At 42.7% G+C, this 16265-nt stretch overlaps 1 protein-coding gene across 1 annotated transcript; it reads right to left on the bottom strand.

The window, feature by feature from the left end:
• Positions 1–625: 625 nt before the first annotated feature.
• On the bottom strand, positions 626–15902 carry LOC149354479 (mitochondrial amidoxime-reducing component 1-like). The gene is made up of 6 exons (XM_089575985.1): positions 15877–15902; positions 15363–15644; positions 6913–7060; positions 3845–3991; positions 3710–3771; positions 626–683 (listed from the first exon to the last, which is right to left on the bottom strand). The coding sequence occupies exons 1-6, from the start codon at positions 15900–15902 to the stop codon at positions 626–628; spliced, it is 723 nt and encodes a 240-aa protein (XP_089432111.1).
• Between the last annotated feature and the right edge of the window lie 363 nt (positions 15903–16265).

Here is a 16265-nt window from a genome sequence, read left to right as displayed (position 1 = left end):
GCCCTAAAATCAGGAAAAAAAAAGTGCGGCCCTTACACACGTTTATACGGTAATCAAGTTAGTTTTTTATTCACTTATTTCATTTATAATTTTTTTCTCTATAGCTCCTACATGGGGCTGCAGTATTTTCAAATAAATAAATAAATAAGCACACTGAAGACAAGTACAGCAGAAGGGTGGAGAAGTGCCAGTGTGTGTTTCGTCCTTTCTGTTGTCCCGGTCATCTGCGCACTGACTTAAACGTAAAAAATAAAAATTAACCTACAAGCTCGTTCAAAGTTGAAGAATTCCACAGGCACTAAGCTACCATGGTAGGTTAGCTATGCAAAGAATGGTAGGCTTACTTCGGCAAGTTGACCAAGGGTTCCTTGTTGGTCAAATGTTTAGGGGAATCCCCCAAGGTGGAGTAGATTTGATCAATTCGCTCTCGCCCTACCATAAGCTTGCCGTCCTGGTTAGCTCAATTGGTAGAGCGACTGCTCCGGTGTGGCGGTGGTTCCGGGTTCGAACCCCGGACCAGGACGAATTTTTCTTTAACTACGAAGTTTCTGAGAAAGCTGTATAGCTTTCCTTTGTAGCCGTATGGCTGCGCTTGGGTGGATGCCAATGAGTAATTACTGCCTTATTAGGGTTCCTTGTCAGTCCTGATGCCTGCATCTTGGTCCACGGTCGTGACGACGCACCTGTCACGTAGTCACCAGTTTGATATTAAAAGATCTCCTAAGCAAACAGTGCACATGGCAAGAATTAGAATTTAACTGCACACAATTAGTTGGCGAGTTTACATGCTAATGTACAAGTTGCAAGCTTTTTTCCAGGCTGTGGTACAAAAGAAAGCAAGCTGCTGATAACAGAAGGCCAGATGGACACAGCTGTCTTTACACAAGAATGGTAACTGTATTCCCACAAGAGAAATGTTGTGGTAACATGAAAAAATGCCTCCATACAAAGGATTTGTAAGCTTGTCATGTGTGCGTGCATTCATCTGTTACGTGTTTTGCTCTTATTTTCTTGAAATGACATCTGAGCCGCATTGCACCTTGCATTGCACATTGCACCTCCAGAGAGAATATTTGTTCATCGTTTTGCTACAGGGCCCAGATGCTTTGGCGGACCAGCACCGACTGAATGTATACCTTAGAACTGTGCGAATACGCCCTCTGAGAGCCTAGCAGTGTTGCTCTAGGAATTGGTTCTTGGAGGTACAGTGGGTGACGACTATGAACAACAGGCAAAAGGGCAGTTGAGGCAGGAGCTCGGGAGCTGATGCATAATCTCCAGCGCACTTACTTAGGATGACTGATGGACTATCTCAAATCTAACGTGCAGCCCAGTTCAAGTTTTCTAATCTTTGTTGCCACAATCCTTCTCAACTGTATTGCACTTTTTCAGTAAATAAGCGATTCATTAAATCAGGTCATTTCCTCAATACAATCCAGTGTAATCGAGTAATCGGTGTAATTGGCAAAGTGAGGAGATGGGTCTGATCAATTAAAAGAAAGAATAAACAACCATCACCCTTACCACTAAAGAGAAGAAAAAATTTTTGCACTCAAATCAACCTTATCTTTATGGAAAAAAGACTCCATGCTACTAAATGTGCTGAACAGTTAAACAGCATTTTTGCAATGTGAGAATCTTTCCAATTTTGATGACTCATTCAGCAGGAGCTAAAGCACTTCCAGAGCAAGCTCTTATGCATTATTTATGAAGAGAAAGAATACAGGTATAATGTTGAGTTTTCTTGAAAAGTTAACCTAATCATCAATTTACAATGTGGATTAAATTGTACACAATCTGTCTTCAATAAAAAGAAGTAAAATACAGATGACATGCATTTATTTAATATCGCCTAGGTCATCTCTCTACTTAATGTGAGTGCATTCCGAACTACTGATTGGGGCCAATTTTTTTTTCTGTGCAAAACTGCAAACTCACAATTTCTTTTATCAAAGTAGAGAGGCCTCTACAGGCAGACCGTACACTCTCAACTAACCACATCATCTGGCCCCCTTCAAGGACAACTAAGGAGACAAAGCAACAGAAGCCAGGTTGGGAAGACTCTGGAGGACTGAAGGAGAAATACCAAGGAGAGAAGGATGGCACGTAACATATTTAGGGCCCTTCGTTTATGGGTTTTGTTTTTTCCAGAAATAGGGGGGTAGAAATCGGGCGACATTTTTCGAGCTCAACTTCGGATGAAAACTGGGTTATTCACAAAAAATTTCAATAGTTTGGGTTTTTTACAGTCATTTTTTGCAGCACACGACAGTTCTACTATAATTGTTTTTCAGCTGGACATAAATGCACTCTTTTTGTGTAATTAATAAACAACAGGAAAATCGCATGTTGTACCAAAGAACTGTTTGCGAATAAAGTTTATTTTTATTAATGTCTACACATACTTCGTTGCATACATTGCCAGTCTGCTACGAACCACTACCACATCTGAGCAAGACCGCGCCTGCCTTTATTAGTACAGTGAGAAAACATTCAACATCTTAGCGACAATTTTAAATGCGCAAAGTCCTTGGATTAGGGTGTCGTTGACAGTGACTGCAATAAGGCATCTTGTCGCTAGCCATGTATTTTCCTCTCGCATTTAAAACGCCCTTTTAGAACTTATACTCAAATTCATTAGCCTCATGAAAGCAAATGTTTACGAAGGTTTAAGATGCCTAGTTGACCAAAGACACTTCTTTGAAGTAAGCACTGCATATCCACAAATTTTTTTGCGGCGTCTTCAGTTTTGCGAACTGCAAAAATCATTGTCATCTAGGAGGCTCATTTTATGGGAGAAATTTTTATGAACTACGTTTGGGGTGCAAGAATCGGGTAAAACCAGGTTTCATCTGTGAACAAAGGGCCCAAAGTATATCTTCTTCCTGCTAAAACAGTTCAGCCTCACAGGTGCTGCACCAGCTTACCAGCAGCTGGATTCGCAAAGCTATTTGCTCATGACAGTGGCGAGACCAATAGCAGGTGCAAGCTCAGTCTTGCACAATGCTGCACCATTTTTGTGTGAGAGCAGTGGTGATGAGAATAGCAGAGCCCAAGAAGTGCAACAGACCACTGCTGATGTGGAAGTTGTGCTTCAGCTGGAACAATGGTTCTTTACGCATGAAGGCAATGGTGGCCAAGCTTTGAAGAGGGCATTAGTGTTGCAAATCTATTTTTACAGTGCCAGTCTCCCTGTGTGGGTACAAGCTCTCATCACAAAAAATTGCAATAAATACATGTTTAATCTGCTTCAAAATTTGAGCACCCACTGCAACTGAAGGCTGGACATTCAAACAAATTTTCCATGCTATATTTAGGTAGTAGCAATAGTAGTTGGTCGCACAAGCCAAATTAGATTTAGCAACTTTTGCTTCACATTAAAAATTTGTTACCATTTTTTCAAACAAACTGACTGAAAAATGTCAGCCATGCTTGACTGCTTTCTGTGACGTAACCACTAACAATACTATTGTGAGCCACATTTTGCAATTTAGAAGCAGATATCATACTGTGAATGCAGACAGCATTTCAGATTCTCAAAGCATAAATTGGTTTTACTAAGATGTGTTAGACTGACTGATGTACAATTCTTGCAGGATAGGTTCAGTACACACTGCCAGATTGATGTAAGTATTGCTCCTATGATGTGGTGACCCAGCAATCGCCACGCACACACTAGCAGAACAAGAAGTGAGAAGGGACACATTACCTTGTTGTGCGATGTGAAAAGGCCATGTCTGCATCAGCAATCCTCATGCGCTCCCAGTGGTCCTAAACATAGCAGAGCTGTGCAGTCTCCTCACAGTCATGTCAAGGACTCAGCAAGCCATGTGTACTCATTCACCTCTGCATAAGCTTCACACCCATCAATAAAGAGGGCTGGTCGAAAATTGCGCCGGTCGATGTTGCTGCCTGGAGGAAGCCTTGGCAGGAGCTCTTCAAGAGATGCCTTTGAGAGGACGTGGAATGCTGATTCGTCGTGGCAGGCAACCTGAAATACATTCCATAGAAACTACATGATGTGTGCACCAGGTTCTTGCATGAAAGAGTTCCGTTTCTTTTTCACCCTTATTATGACAGATATAGGAAGAGGGAAAGAACACTGAGGAAATACATAAGAGATTCTAAACAACAGCTTGGCTTTCCTGCCCATTTTCTCACATGAAAGCCGTTCTTTTTGCAGCATTACATTAAATTAGGAAAACGCATGCCAAAATGTTGCTAAGAAAAGTTAGTGGCTTCACGTCTGGCCAAGAACACGTAAAACTATTTCTCTCATGTGGGATGCCAATACAACTACGCTTACAAAAAAAAAACCTGGAGAAGTGTGAATACAATAGAGGGCCTACAAATGTCTCTTGGTAAAAATTTTGCAGCAGTAGTATGGTTGTATCATCCAATAAATGCACTTCTGCAGAAATTTTTTTCTATTCAGTAATAGCACAGTTACAGGTCACACAATCAAGCAATTTCTCCATGCTTTTTGCAGTCGCATTCTTTCCAAGACATTTCTCGCACATGTCAAGCAACTAGCCTATGCCAGATATTTTCACCTTCTCCTCCTCTTGACGAACAAAATGAAGCTGCCTCAAAGGCCTGTGTCATATGCCCGTGTTGTGCCAGGGCCATGTTCCTACCCAGTGGGTCATGCTACACCAGGGGTTCTCAAAGAAGGTGCCGCAGAACCTTAGGGTTCCTTGGAGTGCTTTTTAGGTTCCTGAAGCATCTAAATCCTTGCATGCCTCAACTGCCGAATTTCTTTTGCCCACTATATTTCTGGGCTAATCAGACAGGAATTAGTTATTGCAGATTACTACACTTACACAGGCAGTCATTAAATTTGGGCATTATTTGAAACGCTTGTGCCTGCATGCTCTCTTTTGCATGCATGTCGGGCAGGAAGACAGCGAAGCCAAGAAGGCTCTCGTTGCTCTTCAGCACCTTTTGAATGCCACTGGGGTACCACAAGGCACAAGAGGAGCCCTGTGCTATAGTAAAACAATTATTACAACAGCAGAGCTAAGCTGCATGGTAGAGTGTGAGCAGTGGAGCTGAAATGGCGCTGTACTAGCACTTACTGCAGCGACGGTGCACCAGCAAACATGCAATAAAGCCATACGGTACAGAAAGGAGCAACCAAAGTGAAAGAATGATCCAGCACATTGCTAAACACAGATGAAGACAGACTAGAGTGCAATGCTAAAAAGCCTGTTTCTTCAAACTGGAAAACAAATGGCCCGGTAAAAACCATACCAGATGCCAAAAAAAGCACATCGCCCATCAATCGGGATGATGGACCAGTAAAATCCTTGGGTATGTAGCAAATGAATCTGTCAAGTCACCAGCAGAAGACATGGACAAAAATTACTGCCTTATGTCTATGTCAAGAGGGTGCTTGAGTGGGCTTTGAATTTTGATTCTTTACCACTGTGAGGATCTGTGTGATTGCAGGTCTTATTTTAAACAAACACAAAAGTACAAACAATAAACGAGGCGGATTTTATCGGAAATGAAACCAATTTCAATATGAGCGAGAAAAAAGGAAAGGAACAAGAGAACAACGCAACAACACACGGGAAAAACACACGGGGAAACAGAACAAGGTGCTTACAAAAAATGCAGAAAAAAGAGTCAAAGAGGAAAGTTACACTACTTGTCTTATTCGAGCAACGAGCGGAGAGGACTGGCTGGGTGTCGGGCAGTCAAGGAGTCTCTTGGCGTTCCAACGTCGATGCAACGCTACCGCAGCGTCAGCGTTCGTGGGCTCCCGGCACGGTTCCCAGGTCTGGTATCCCGGAAAAAGGTTCCACACAGGCGCCAGAGGCGGCCTGTGTGGAGCAGCTGGCGGATGGACGGAGAAGAGTGGCGCCTGGGCCTGGTGGTTGAGGCTCTCGACGATGGATGTCCAGGTCTGGTGGCCCGGACTGCGACTAAGGCCCAAGCCCGGAACTCGGGGAGCCAGCAGAACTCGTCCACGTCCGTCGCCCACCGCGCTCTTCTCTTCTCTGCCACGTAATCCTCTTCGACCTGTCCCGGCGTACCCCTCAGCACGCGCTCCTCGTGCTTTGTCTTCTTCTCCTCACGAACGCCGCTGGGTGGCGCTATCTCCTTACAACCACAAATCACTGCACAAATGGCCCTAATATTTTGCAACAATGCTAACCACCAGATCTGCAAACTGAACTTAGTAACTTGAAATCCCCCATCCTAGTCATGGATTCTTTAGTCAGCGTAACAGACCTTGCAGTCATTAAAATTTGGCTGCTTGAACAAGTGAGTTCACAGCTAGTGACACAGGGTGCCCAGCAGTGTTATACCATGCTTATAGAGTAATATCTTTTGGAGCCCACGTTTTTGCACTCTGAAACTTCCCAGAGCGACTGCTGTGAGGAACAATGGCTAAAATTTTTTAGTACTAGCTGTGAACTCACTTGTTCAATTAAGTAGCCAAATTTTAATGTCTGGAAGGTCTGTTGCACTGGCTAAAGAACCCGTTGCTACGATGGGGCATTAGAAATGAGCAAGTTCAGTGTGTATATCAGGTGGTTATCACTGTTTCAAAATATTAGGGCATTTGTACCGTGACTGGCGGTAAAAAATCGAAATCCCAGGACAGTCATGCACCCTTTTGAGACAGACAAAGGGGAATTTTTTATGTCTTCTGCCAGTGACATGACAGATGCCCCTGCTACATCAGAGATGTCCAAGCATTTTATTATCCCAACTCATGGGTGATGTGCTAGTCCAATCAATGACACCATGAACTATTATGCCAGTGGCTGCATCAACAGCAATGGTGTACTAATGCACCTAAGTAAATTTTGCTGAGACCAAGCAGACTGCAATTCTTTTATGCATGCCATGTTATGAAAAGAAAGGCATTCATATGAAGAAATGCATTATACCACATACCACAGCTGAACTGTTTATAGCTTGGCCAAGCGTCTCCTGGTCACGAATGATCCACACAAGCGGGATGTCCTCTTTCTGGAGGTACTCCCTTAGCCATTGCGATGCTTCCACAGACACCTCCACTGCTGTGTAGCTGTATGTCCGCATTCTGCATGCAAGATGTGAACAACATTATGACAGAACAAACAACCAAAGAAAGTCTGCAACTCCAGTCTCATGCAAACAGAAACATCTAAAAGAATGGAAGACAATGCAGGGATGATGCCTTAATGCAAGTCCTTTGACCACATGTACAATATGCAAGTGCTCTGCCCCTCCCCGAAAAAATATTCAAAAAGAGAATTTTAGACAGCTTTTGCAACTGTTGCTCCCATCTTGTAAGTGACATACAGCCTGGCACACATGTGTTCCACTGAAGCCAAGCAGTGAACTAAATGGAACGCACACTTTTCAGGAGCATCAAACATGCCACCTGCTGAGCCTGTTGGTGACTGCCTTTTCAGCAACCTGCTCACACCTGCAAGACATTATGCGTACCTGGCCACCACTGTGGGCTGCACACAGAAATGCTTTTCACATCTGCTTACTTGTGGTCCAAGGAAACTAATGTTTGATCCTGAGTGGGCACAAAGTGCTCTGCCGTATTTTTTCATCAGCCAAGATCTAGACGGCTACCCTGCAGCAGCTCAGTTTGAAGTGCTCCTTCCAAGCATGCAATTTCTGCACGGGAAATGCCCAACTGCATTTGATATCTCTGAAACCTGTGGCTCAGCCTGCAACTTCCATGGTTGCTTCCCAGAGGGGATCCAACCACACATGTATGAGTCATCACGGCTGTTCTTGTCAGCATGAGGTGCCAATGAACTAAGTGGTATGCAGTGCTGATACTGCATCTACAATGGTGGAGCAATTTGGAGTTTGCATAACGTTCTGCTTCCAATTTCAGCACTCGTCTTAAGGAACTGTTGAAATACATCAAAACACCTTTGGAGACAAATTCAGGAGTGGGGCCTGCCAGTTGTTATACGAGCCTTACCCTGGCCTCGTGTTCGGTGTCTCAAGGATGAAATGCTTGGAAACATGGGTGTGTGACCCCATCTTGAGCTCACCAAAAACATATTAGCCATGGGCACTGTGTGGCCAAGTTGCCCTTGCGCCATGAAAATAAAAACATTATGATCACCACTTCTTTTCTTAGGTTCAGTGATCACAGCACTAGAGAAAAAAGGTAATAAATTTTGATCAATTGTAAATTTCACTAAGTGGCACAAGACTGCAACAGTTCAATATTATAAATACTTGGGTGTTTATTTTGATGCTGATATGCATTCGAAAACTCAAATTACACAAATGTGCACCAAACTCGCACGAGGATATTATCTCTTATTTAAAGCACGTGAACTTTTTTAATAAGAGAGTAATTACTCATTGACGTCCACCCGAGCGCAGCCATACGGCTACAAAGGAAAGCTATACAGCTTTCTCAGAAACTTCGTAGTTAAAGAAAAATTCGTCCTGGTCCGGGGTTCGAACCCGGGACCACCGTTTCACCGGAGCAGTCACTCTACCAATTGAGCTAACCGGGATGGCAAGCTTATGGTAGGGCGAGAGCAAATTGATCAATAACTCGAAGTGGGAACTGTGTTGGTCAAATGTTTAGGGGAATACCCCAAGGTGGAGTAGATTTGTAATAAGGGAGTAATTACTCACTGACATCCACCCGAGCGCAGCCATATGGCTACAAAGGAAAGCTACAAAGCTACAAAGGAGTCAATGAGTAATTACTCCCTTATTACCAATCTACTCCACCTTGGGGAATTCCCCTAAACATTTGGTGGACTTTTTTATTTTTACTTTGAGATTTTAGGCATGCTTTGTTTTTCATTCATACAGTCATATTAACTATTGCAGAGTCTTATGGTGGTACATATTCGACTTACCTTGAGCCCCTTATGACGCAACAGAAATGAACATTACGGATTTTAACTTACTGAATCGTACATAGCACACTACTTTCTCATTCTCGCTAGTTCCCATTCTACAGATTGAAGCCTTATGCAATTTCCAAGATTTCCAAAATAATTCACACGATTATACAAACCAATTAACCAGTTCCATTAAACACGCTTACATTACCGCAAAGAAAGAGTAGGGTGCAACAAGTCAGAATTTTAACTTGCCTGTATGCCAGAACTTATATGGCAAAAGCTTATTAGAATTTATGGGCACGCTGATATGAGAAGAATTACCTACAGATGTCAAGCAATCTACCAAGTTTAGTGCTGCTCTAAAGAGGTTTGCATAAAATAACTACCGGACACTTCTCATTTCCCCCAAGGCATAGTTTGTTGCTTTTCTGGTACACTCCCATGTACTGCCATGTACGTATTTTGCTATGTATTCATGTGCGTATTTGTTCCTTCAAATGATGCTCTATACTCTTAGTTGTGTACTGTACTATAAAAAGTGGTAACTCTGTTAAGTATTTTGTTCCGTTATATTGTTGTGCATGCCACACAGTGAACTTATTTTTTTATTGGAACTGCAACTAGCCTTTAGCTATGGGTACAATAAGCAGTTTTTCATCTCCAACAGTTCATGTCTTTTATAAATAAATAACACGGCAAAAATGTTAAAAAATGTTGTAACTAGTGTGCATTTTAGCAATGTTTCATTCAGGGCTAGTAACCTCATAGTTACAGTAGAATATTTAGCTCAACATAAAGGACTACAAGAGAGTAGATGGCAGGTAAGCTAACTCATTCATTCGTCCTCTCCAGTGTGCTGTACTAAGAATCCTGCCCTGAAATGGTGTGCATCGTGGGAAGCCTTCCACTAGTTAAGTGCCTGAAATTGCGGAACAGGCGAAAAATGATCAACGGAATGAGGATGACTAACTAACTGTCACTAAACCAGATAATGACCTTAGCAGCCGATAATCCACTGTTCTTAAAATTTTGACACAGAATGATGCTACTGGACAAACAACTGAAGCTGTGGAAATTGACTGACCAGCAGCTTGACTACAAGAGCACATCTTGCCATCTTGTAATAGCACATTCATAATGTCTTGAGCGGTATTTTTCAATGAAATAGCATCACCCAGGATTGCTAACCTTCTATAGACAAGAGATGCTTGCCATCTAAACACAACTTCTGGCTGCCACAAAAGAAGAAATGTCATTTAAAAACTAGGACATTCAAGAGGTTTCAGGCAATCAACAGATAAAAAAGGACAATGCAACACATCAGCTAACGGCCACCCAAAAAGAGAATTCATCGGCACACTTTTAGATGAGAAAGGAATGTTCAGTTATGCATCAGTGTACCAGGCTGAGAACTTATTTAGGAAATAAAAAAAAGGCTGGATACTTCCCACGCAGACCTTAAATTTGAGCTCCAACAAGTGATACAACACAATCAGCATTAAGAGAAAGAAGGAATAAGCAACTTCAACTTGTGATGGCTAACTTGTTCATTAAAACAATTTGTGCATTTGTAATGACGATCACATTAGTCACCAACAGAGAGGCACTCACAACCTTTGAGCTTAATAGATGGGGTGTTTGTAAAGAACACCGTTATTATTAGAGTTTTGCAAATTTGGAAGAACTCTTGTATCAGAAAGCCAAAAGGATGCAACTGAATGCATACTATTTATGATGATCATTCAGTCTACCTATTTATTTGGTCTAGATACAGCAAGGCCACATATTCAGTAATCCACACACCAGAATGCATTTTTGGCACCTCAAGGTTTGGATTAAAAAACTGCCTGTATAGGTATAAACGCGTGTAAGGGCCGCACTCATGTATGGGCCGCACCCTGTTTTCCCGAAGGAAATGTTAAAAAAATAAATCCGTGTAAGGGCCGCACCCGAACTTTCCATGACCCAGGCGGGAATAGCCTTCTAAATGCATGCGCTGTGGCCTCTGCGATCGGCTCCGGCTGCGAACAACGGTGCACTCGATCGCGGCGCGCTTCATTGCGGAGGCCAAGAACATGCACAAGAGCTTTCAAAAAACGTCCATGGATGGCGCCCGAGGCCACAGTCATCATCGTCATTTTTTTTTCCGCCGCGACTTTCCGCTATCCAGATCAGCATCAGTATCGCCAGCTCCACCCTTTTGCGGCGTGTTAGGGTATAGTGTACTAGAAAATGGGGTAGTGTGTTCAGGGAGGATTCAAAGCTGTCGCTGTTGATGTCGAAAGCCACGAAACCGGAAAAGTTACTTGTGGAAAAGGCCGTAAAGTTCAAATCATGATTGAAGTCTCCAAAGGCTCCAAAAGATGGTAGCAAAATCACCTGAAGCAAAAAATGCTGTGAGATTCAACTCTGGTACCAGTGCTGCTATTGAGCAAACAAAGCAGAAGGAAATGTCTGTCACTTCCATGAATTTCACAGCTTACTGTTTTAACAGAACTATGCTAAGGTGTTGATCAGAGAGTGTATAAACAACACAGTCATTCATACAAAGAATGCATAGAAAGTGTCAACATCTATGACCTATGTAACAACAACATGACCCCTTTCATGAGCATGTCTGCACAACGTAGCTTTGGAAAGGGAAGCAGCTTGAAATAAGTAGCACCCAAGAGACGTGAAATCCCAGAGGGAGCCATGGTCGACTGAGATGGTAAACCTTCCAAGTGGTGAGCATGACAAGATGCAATGTACACAGTCAAAGCAGGAGCTTTATGATGCAGTGACAATGGGAGGCTGCTATGCCTTGGGCTACAGATAATATGGGCAAAGAGCCGGATGGCAACAAAGGAATGATGACCACAAAACAATGGAATGACAAACAGTTGACTATCTTCACTGTACACAGCAGATGCCCTGCTAATAACAGTTATCAGGCCTCAAATACAAAGACATTAGCTTGCACATCTCAGCTGCATTTCCATGACCGAAAGCCAGAAGAAAAAAACTGAGAAAACTACAGAATCACAGAAGAAAATACCGTAAGTGAAACTCCACTTTAGATTCTTACAAATTGTAAGTGAGCAGATGGCAATGGCACCAATGCTTTACTACTTTCATAACTTAATGTTGGAGCATTTGAAAATGTGTGCCTCTGTCATTCGTTTCCTTGCATGCATTGAAAAAAAAAACATCAATTCAGAACCCTTCTGCGATGCTCTGTACTGAAAGTTAATCATCCTAGCGAAACCACAGGGCCAGAAACTGAAGTATTGTTGTGTATACTGCGTATGCAACAGTTACATTCCCTCCTCACTGCTAAGGTAGGGCTTTGCTGAATGTTTCTCAATATGTTATATCTTTTCTGGCTTCAAAAAAATATTTCACTTCACACTGCACAAAATTCAGAAGTAATGTTGAAGTGACAGCTCCATTTTTGTGAAAACAAATGAAGCATAAGGAAAGGACACCATAAAAATTCTCAAATGCTAATGCAAGTCATGGAAATCATTCATTTAGATCAAAACGATTTTAATTTTTCTACAAAGCAGACTTCACATCTGTGTAAGCAATTGATATTTATCAGTGCCCAATCAATAATAAATCACTCCTGCTTCAGTCTCAGCCACACATGCAACATCAGTTCAAATACATCCGAACTGTACTTGACGATACACAGTTTGCAAATCAAGGAATGAGAGCCGATCTGGGTTGATGTGGAGCTATCAACATTACATTCAAAAGCTTAATTCCAAAAATCTGCCAATTACCTAATGGTCTAACCATGCTGTGTAAGGTATAGGAAGTGTACAGATGGAACAACCCATTGTTCGCATATCACTGAGACAACAGGCAAATGCTACCTACCAGGCATTGAAGCTCAGACAAGGATGTTTCAGGAATACTTTTTCAGTCTTTGGGGGACATTCTCCTCAGAGATGAAAGCATGACTCACTGACAAATTATTCTTCTGCTCTTTATGATATCCTGTTTTGAGGCTAGTCACCGCGTTTTAAATAACTACCAGACCTCTTGCCCCTCTCTGGAACTACAGCAGTATCATGCCCCCAACTTCTCAGCCCACTTGAACACCTCCCTCATGTGGTAGCTGGTGAGCACAGGAGTCTTCATTTATGACGTTATAACACTGATGCTGCATAAGCTCTGCAAAATGCTCAGAATCCTTCCTATTATTCTTAATACGGCAAGCTGTATAATTTCTCCTCAATAACACACTTCACTGACTAGCTTTGATAAGATACTTGTTAGTCTTACCATTAATTTAGTCTGCATGGCCAGTTCCACATACATAGAGTTGCTTGTTTACCTCAATTTTAGTTTCTCTTGATTCATGTAAGCATAAGTGTAGCAATCCAGAAAACTTGCAAGGCCACTGCAGTAGCCCATATCCAAGTTTGCAATAGTTAATCTTAATAAACATCAGCAAACCAAATATTTATTAGATTTAAGCTTACTGGTTTAGCGCAATACTCGATGAAAGCTGATTGGCATTAGCAGCCGAGAGGTCTGGAGTGGCAGGCACACTTTGACGTCTCACAGGCCCGATATGGCATCTATATACTTGTGTGCATACTTGGCCTTCTTCTGCTCGCAGTCTTCGGTTCAATTGCAACACCGGCACACTTCACGGATCCCAGGGTCCCCTTGCATGAAGCAAATAGTCTAGTTCCCAGTGTTGTCTTATTAGCGGTCTAAACACTCCATAGGTTTTGAGGTAAGCAAAGGCACATAAGTGGCTCACTGGGATGCCTGGATGGCACTGAGAGGTGCCGGTGGCGTCCACCGAAGGATTGATACCGGTCCGGGCCTTTTCTTTTCTCAAAACCATTGAAGGATTTCGTCTCCGTTTGCTCCGAGGAAAGAAAAGGCACACAACTGGCTCCCTGGGTCAGTGGACACCTACATCACACTTTGAGGTACGTGGTGGTGGGGTACACCTACACATTATGCGTAACAAGCTTCACAGCTGCCGCTGCATACCTTAAATTGCTTCTACTAGATGACTTGCACAAAGCTATTACAGCTTTTGCTGTAAAACAACAAAAAGATGACCCATTTCTTAGGCATGTAGATATACTTCAGACCGCAGTAAAACAACTGCGAGGACAGTCACCACCATGCAGTATAAATTTGTTTTCAAAAGTTTTTTTTTGTAATTTAAGTTTTGTTTATTTTGACTGCCTTTATTTACTCCTGACAAAACATAAATCAACACACTTCTCTACAAAGGAAAAGGTAGCTTCAAGTCAGTGGTGCACTAATTACCATTCATGAAGTACCTATCAAGAAGTACCAAAGTCCCAATCATGAAACCTTGCCCTTTGAGCTCTCTCAAACTTACAGCACCAAAATAAAGATCTGAGATAAATAATCATGAAAGCCACTCACAATGTAATGGCAGCTGCCAAATGAGAAACTTGAACAAATATCTGCTTTTTCATTAAAAGGCCATATAGCAACATGTGGTTGCAGATTGCAATAACAGAAATGGTTTGGTTTATGGTTTTTATGGGGGTTTAACGTCCCAAAGTGACTCAGGCTATGAGGGACACCGTAGTGAAGAGTTGAGGAAATTTCGACCACCTGGGGTTCTTTGATGTGTACTGACATCGCACAGTACACAGGCCTCTAGAATATCGCCTGCATTGAAATTCAACCAACATGGCTGGGATCAAACCCGCGTCTTTGGGGCCAGCAGCTGAGCGCCATAAACCACTGAGCCACCACGCCGGCCTCCAATAACAGAAATAAAAAAGAAACAATTTATTCTTAATTTGTCATCTCCCCTACATTTTGATACATTTGAGTTCATGCAATTTTCGCACTGATGGCTAAACTTAATGAAATCATACTTCTGATAAATGAATTATGTTTCAGTCTATGTGGTCAAGTGCTACAGTGAACAAATATCTCCTTAAAAGGACTCCTCAGTATCCATAAAAAAATATACACGTCATAGACCACCTTGTTATAATTTAAATAAGTGTGCTTGGGAGGATGAATCTTCTGTTTGAATGCCAGCTGTTCCCTGTAAAGGGCAAAAGCAGCTTCAGGCTTTGTTTCTATGGCCTATTTTTAATCAGCCACTTTCGAGCAGCAGTCCTGGACCTTTTCTCTGATTTTTAAGTTTCATCTTGCTATTTAGGTGATGTGTGATGCAGTAACGCATTAATCACACATTACCGTGCACCACGTTTGTGACAGGTGCCACGCACAGGCATGCACGGCTGCTCATCCATCCACATGAGGCTGGAGTCCATCGTGACAAGGGCAGTCAGCGAGGGTTTGAGGGTGGGAATATAGCATTCACAGTGTTGGAATATCTGGGCGCAGTAAGCAGTCGTAGGGTGTGGAGTAGGGGATTGGTGGTGGTGGGGTTCGGTAGCATGGATGACAACGCCGATGAGAACACCATGATTCTATCAAATGTTCCCAAGCGTGTGGCACTGAAAAGCATTACTGAGCGGCAAATAAGCAAGCAAAAATTGCAGGTGATATTCGAACCTGTCCTTGAGTTCCTTGTACACGGGGCCCGCTGGAGTGCAGTCCGCATAGGGCACCTCGATTCCAGCGACTGACTTGATGGGGTAGATGAAAATGTTGGCCAAGCGTCCCACGGGCACAAAGCTATTCCTGCTGGCAGCCCTGTGCTTCAGCAAAAGGTAAGCTGTGGCTGCAGCCGCTCCACCCACTGCTGCAGCTGTCAGGGCAATGGCACCTATCTGGGGGGATCTCAAGACTGAAGATGCCATTGCACGCTGTGAGGTCAGAATACACGGGACCCTCCTGAAAAAGAGAACAAAAATAGTCTTAAAAATTTTGACAACAGCACGCAGCCTTAATTAAGCACTGAAATTTTGCTGAGGGATTTGGTGGCTAAGAACCAGAGATAAATTCTCATTGTAGGGGAAGAAAAACATCAGATACACATGCCTTATGGTGATGGCATGATGTCATACCTGGTGTTGTATAACAAAGATGACTTGAAAAGGCTGCCTGAATAAAGCTCTACACATACTCCTTGAAGCTGAGAAATGCAGCCATTATAGCGTGCAATGAATACTTGCACCGTGCACCTGCAGTGATTGGCAACCTCACTGAGTGCCTGAGAATGCCTTACAGCACATCCCTGTGCAACTAGAAGGTGTCTCATCACCCGTGTATGCGGTAAATATAAAAACAAATCTTTTTAAGTAAGGAAAAAGCATTACAAAGTTGACAACAAAGCACTGCCAACTGTACCAGAAGTAGCGATGAATGCTAGTCTGGTTGTCTCGGGAACAGCAGTCCTATTACCCATTACATTTAATTATAACAACAAAATAAAGTGAAAAGAGGCATGCAGCAGTGGAAAGCTGAATGTAGAGGCCAATTTACTCAAGGCTGATCCCTCATTTTCTCAGGTCA

Source organism: Amblyomma mixtum, chromosome 3, assembly GCF_055824585.1.
Source record: "Amblyomma mixtum isolate Tamu chromosome 3, ASM5582458v1, whole genome shotgun sequence".
NCBI lineage: Eukaryota > Metazoa > Arthropoda > Arachnida > Ixodida > Ixodidae > Amblyomma > Amblyomma mixtum.
The sequence above is the reverse complement of the archived record's forward strand: the minus strand, read 5'-3'. Positions and strand labels throughout refer to the sequence as shown.

Coding starts and splice junctions, on each gene's coding strand:
- LOC149354479 (XM_089575985.1), bottom strand. CDS start 15,902: ATGGCTGCATTTCTCAGCTTCAAGGA. Junction 7,061..15,362: donor TACAAGGAACTCAAGGACAG/GTTCGAATATCA, acceptor TCTTGCATGCAG/AATGCGGACATACAGCTACA. Junction 3,772..3,844: donor GGTGTGAAGCTTATGCAGAG/GTGAATGAGTAC, acceptor TGCTATGTTTAG/GACCACTGGGAGCGCATGAG.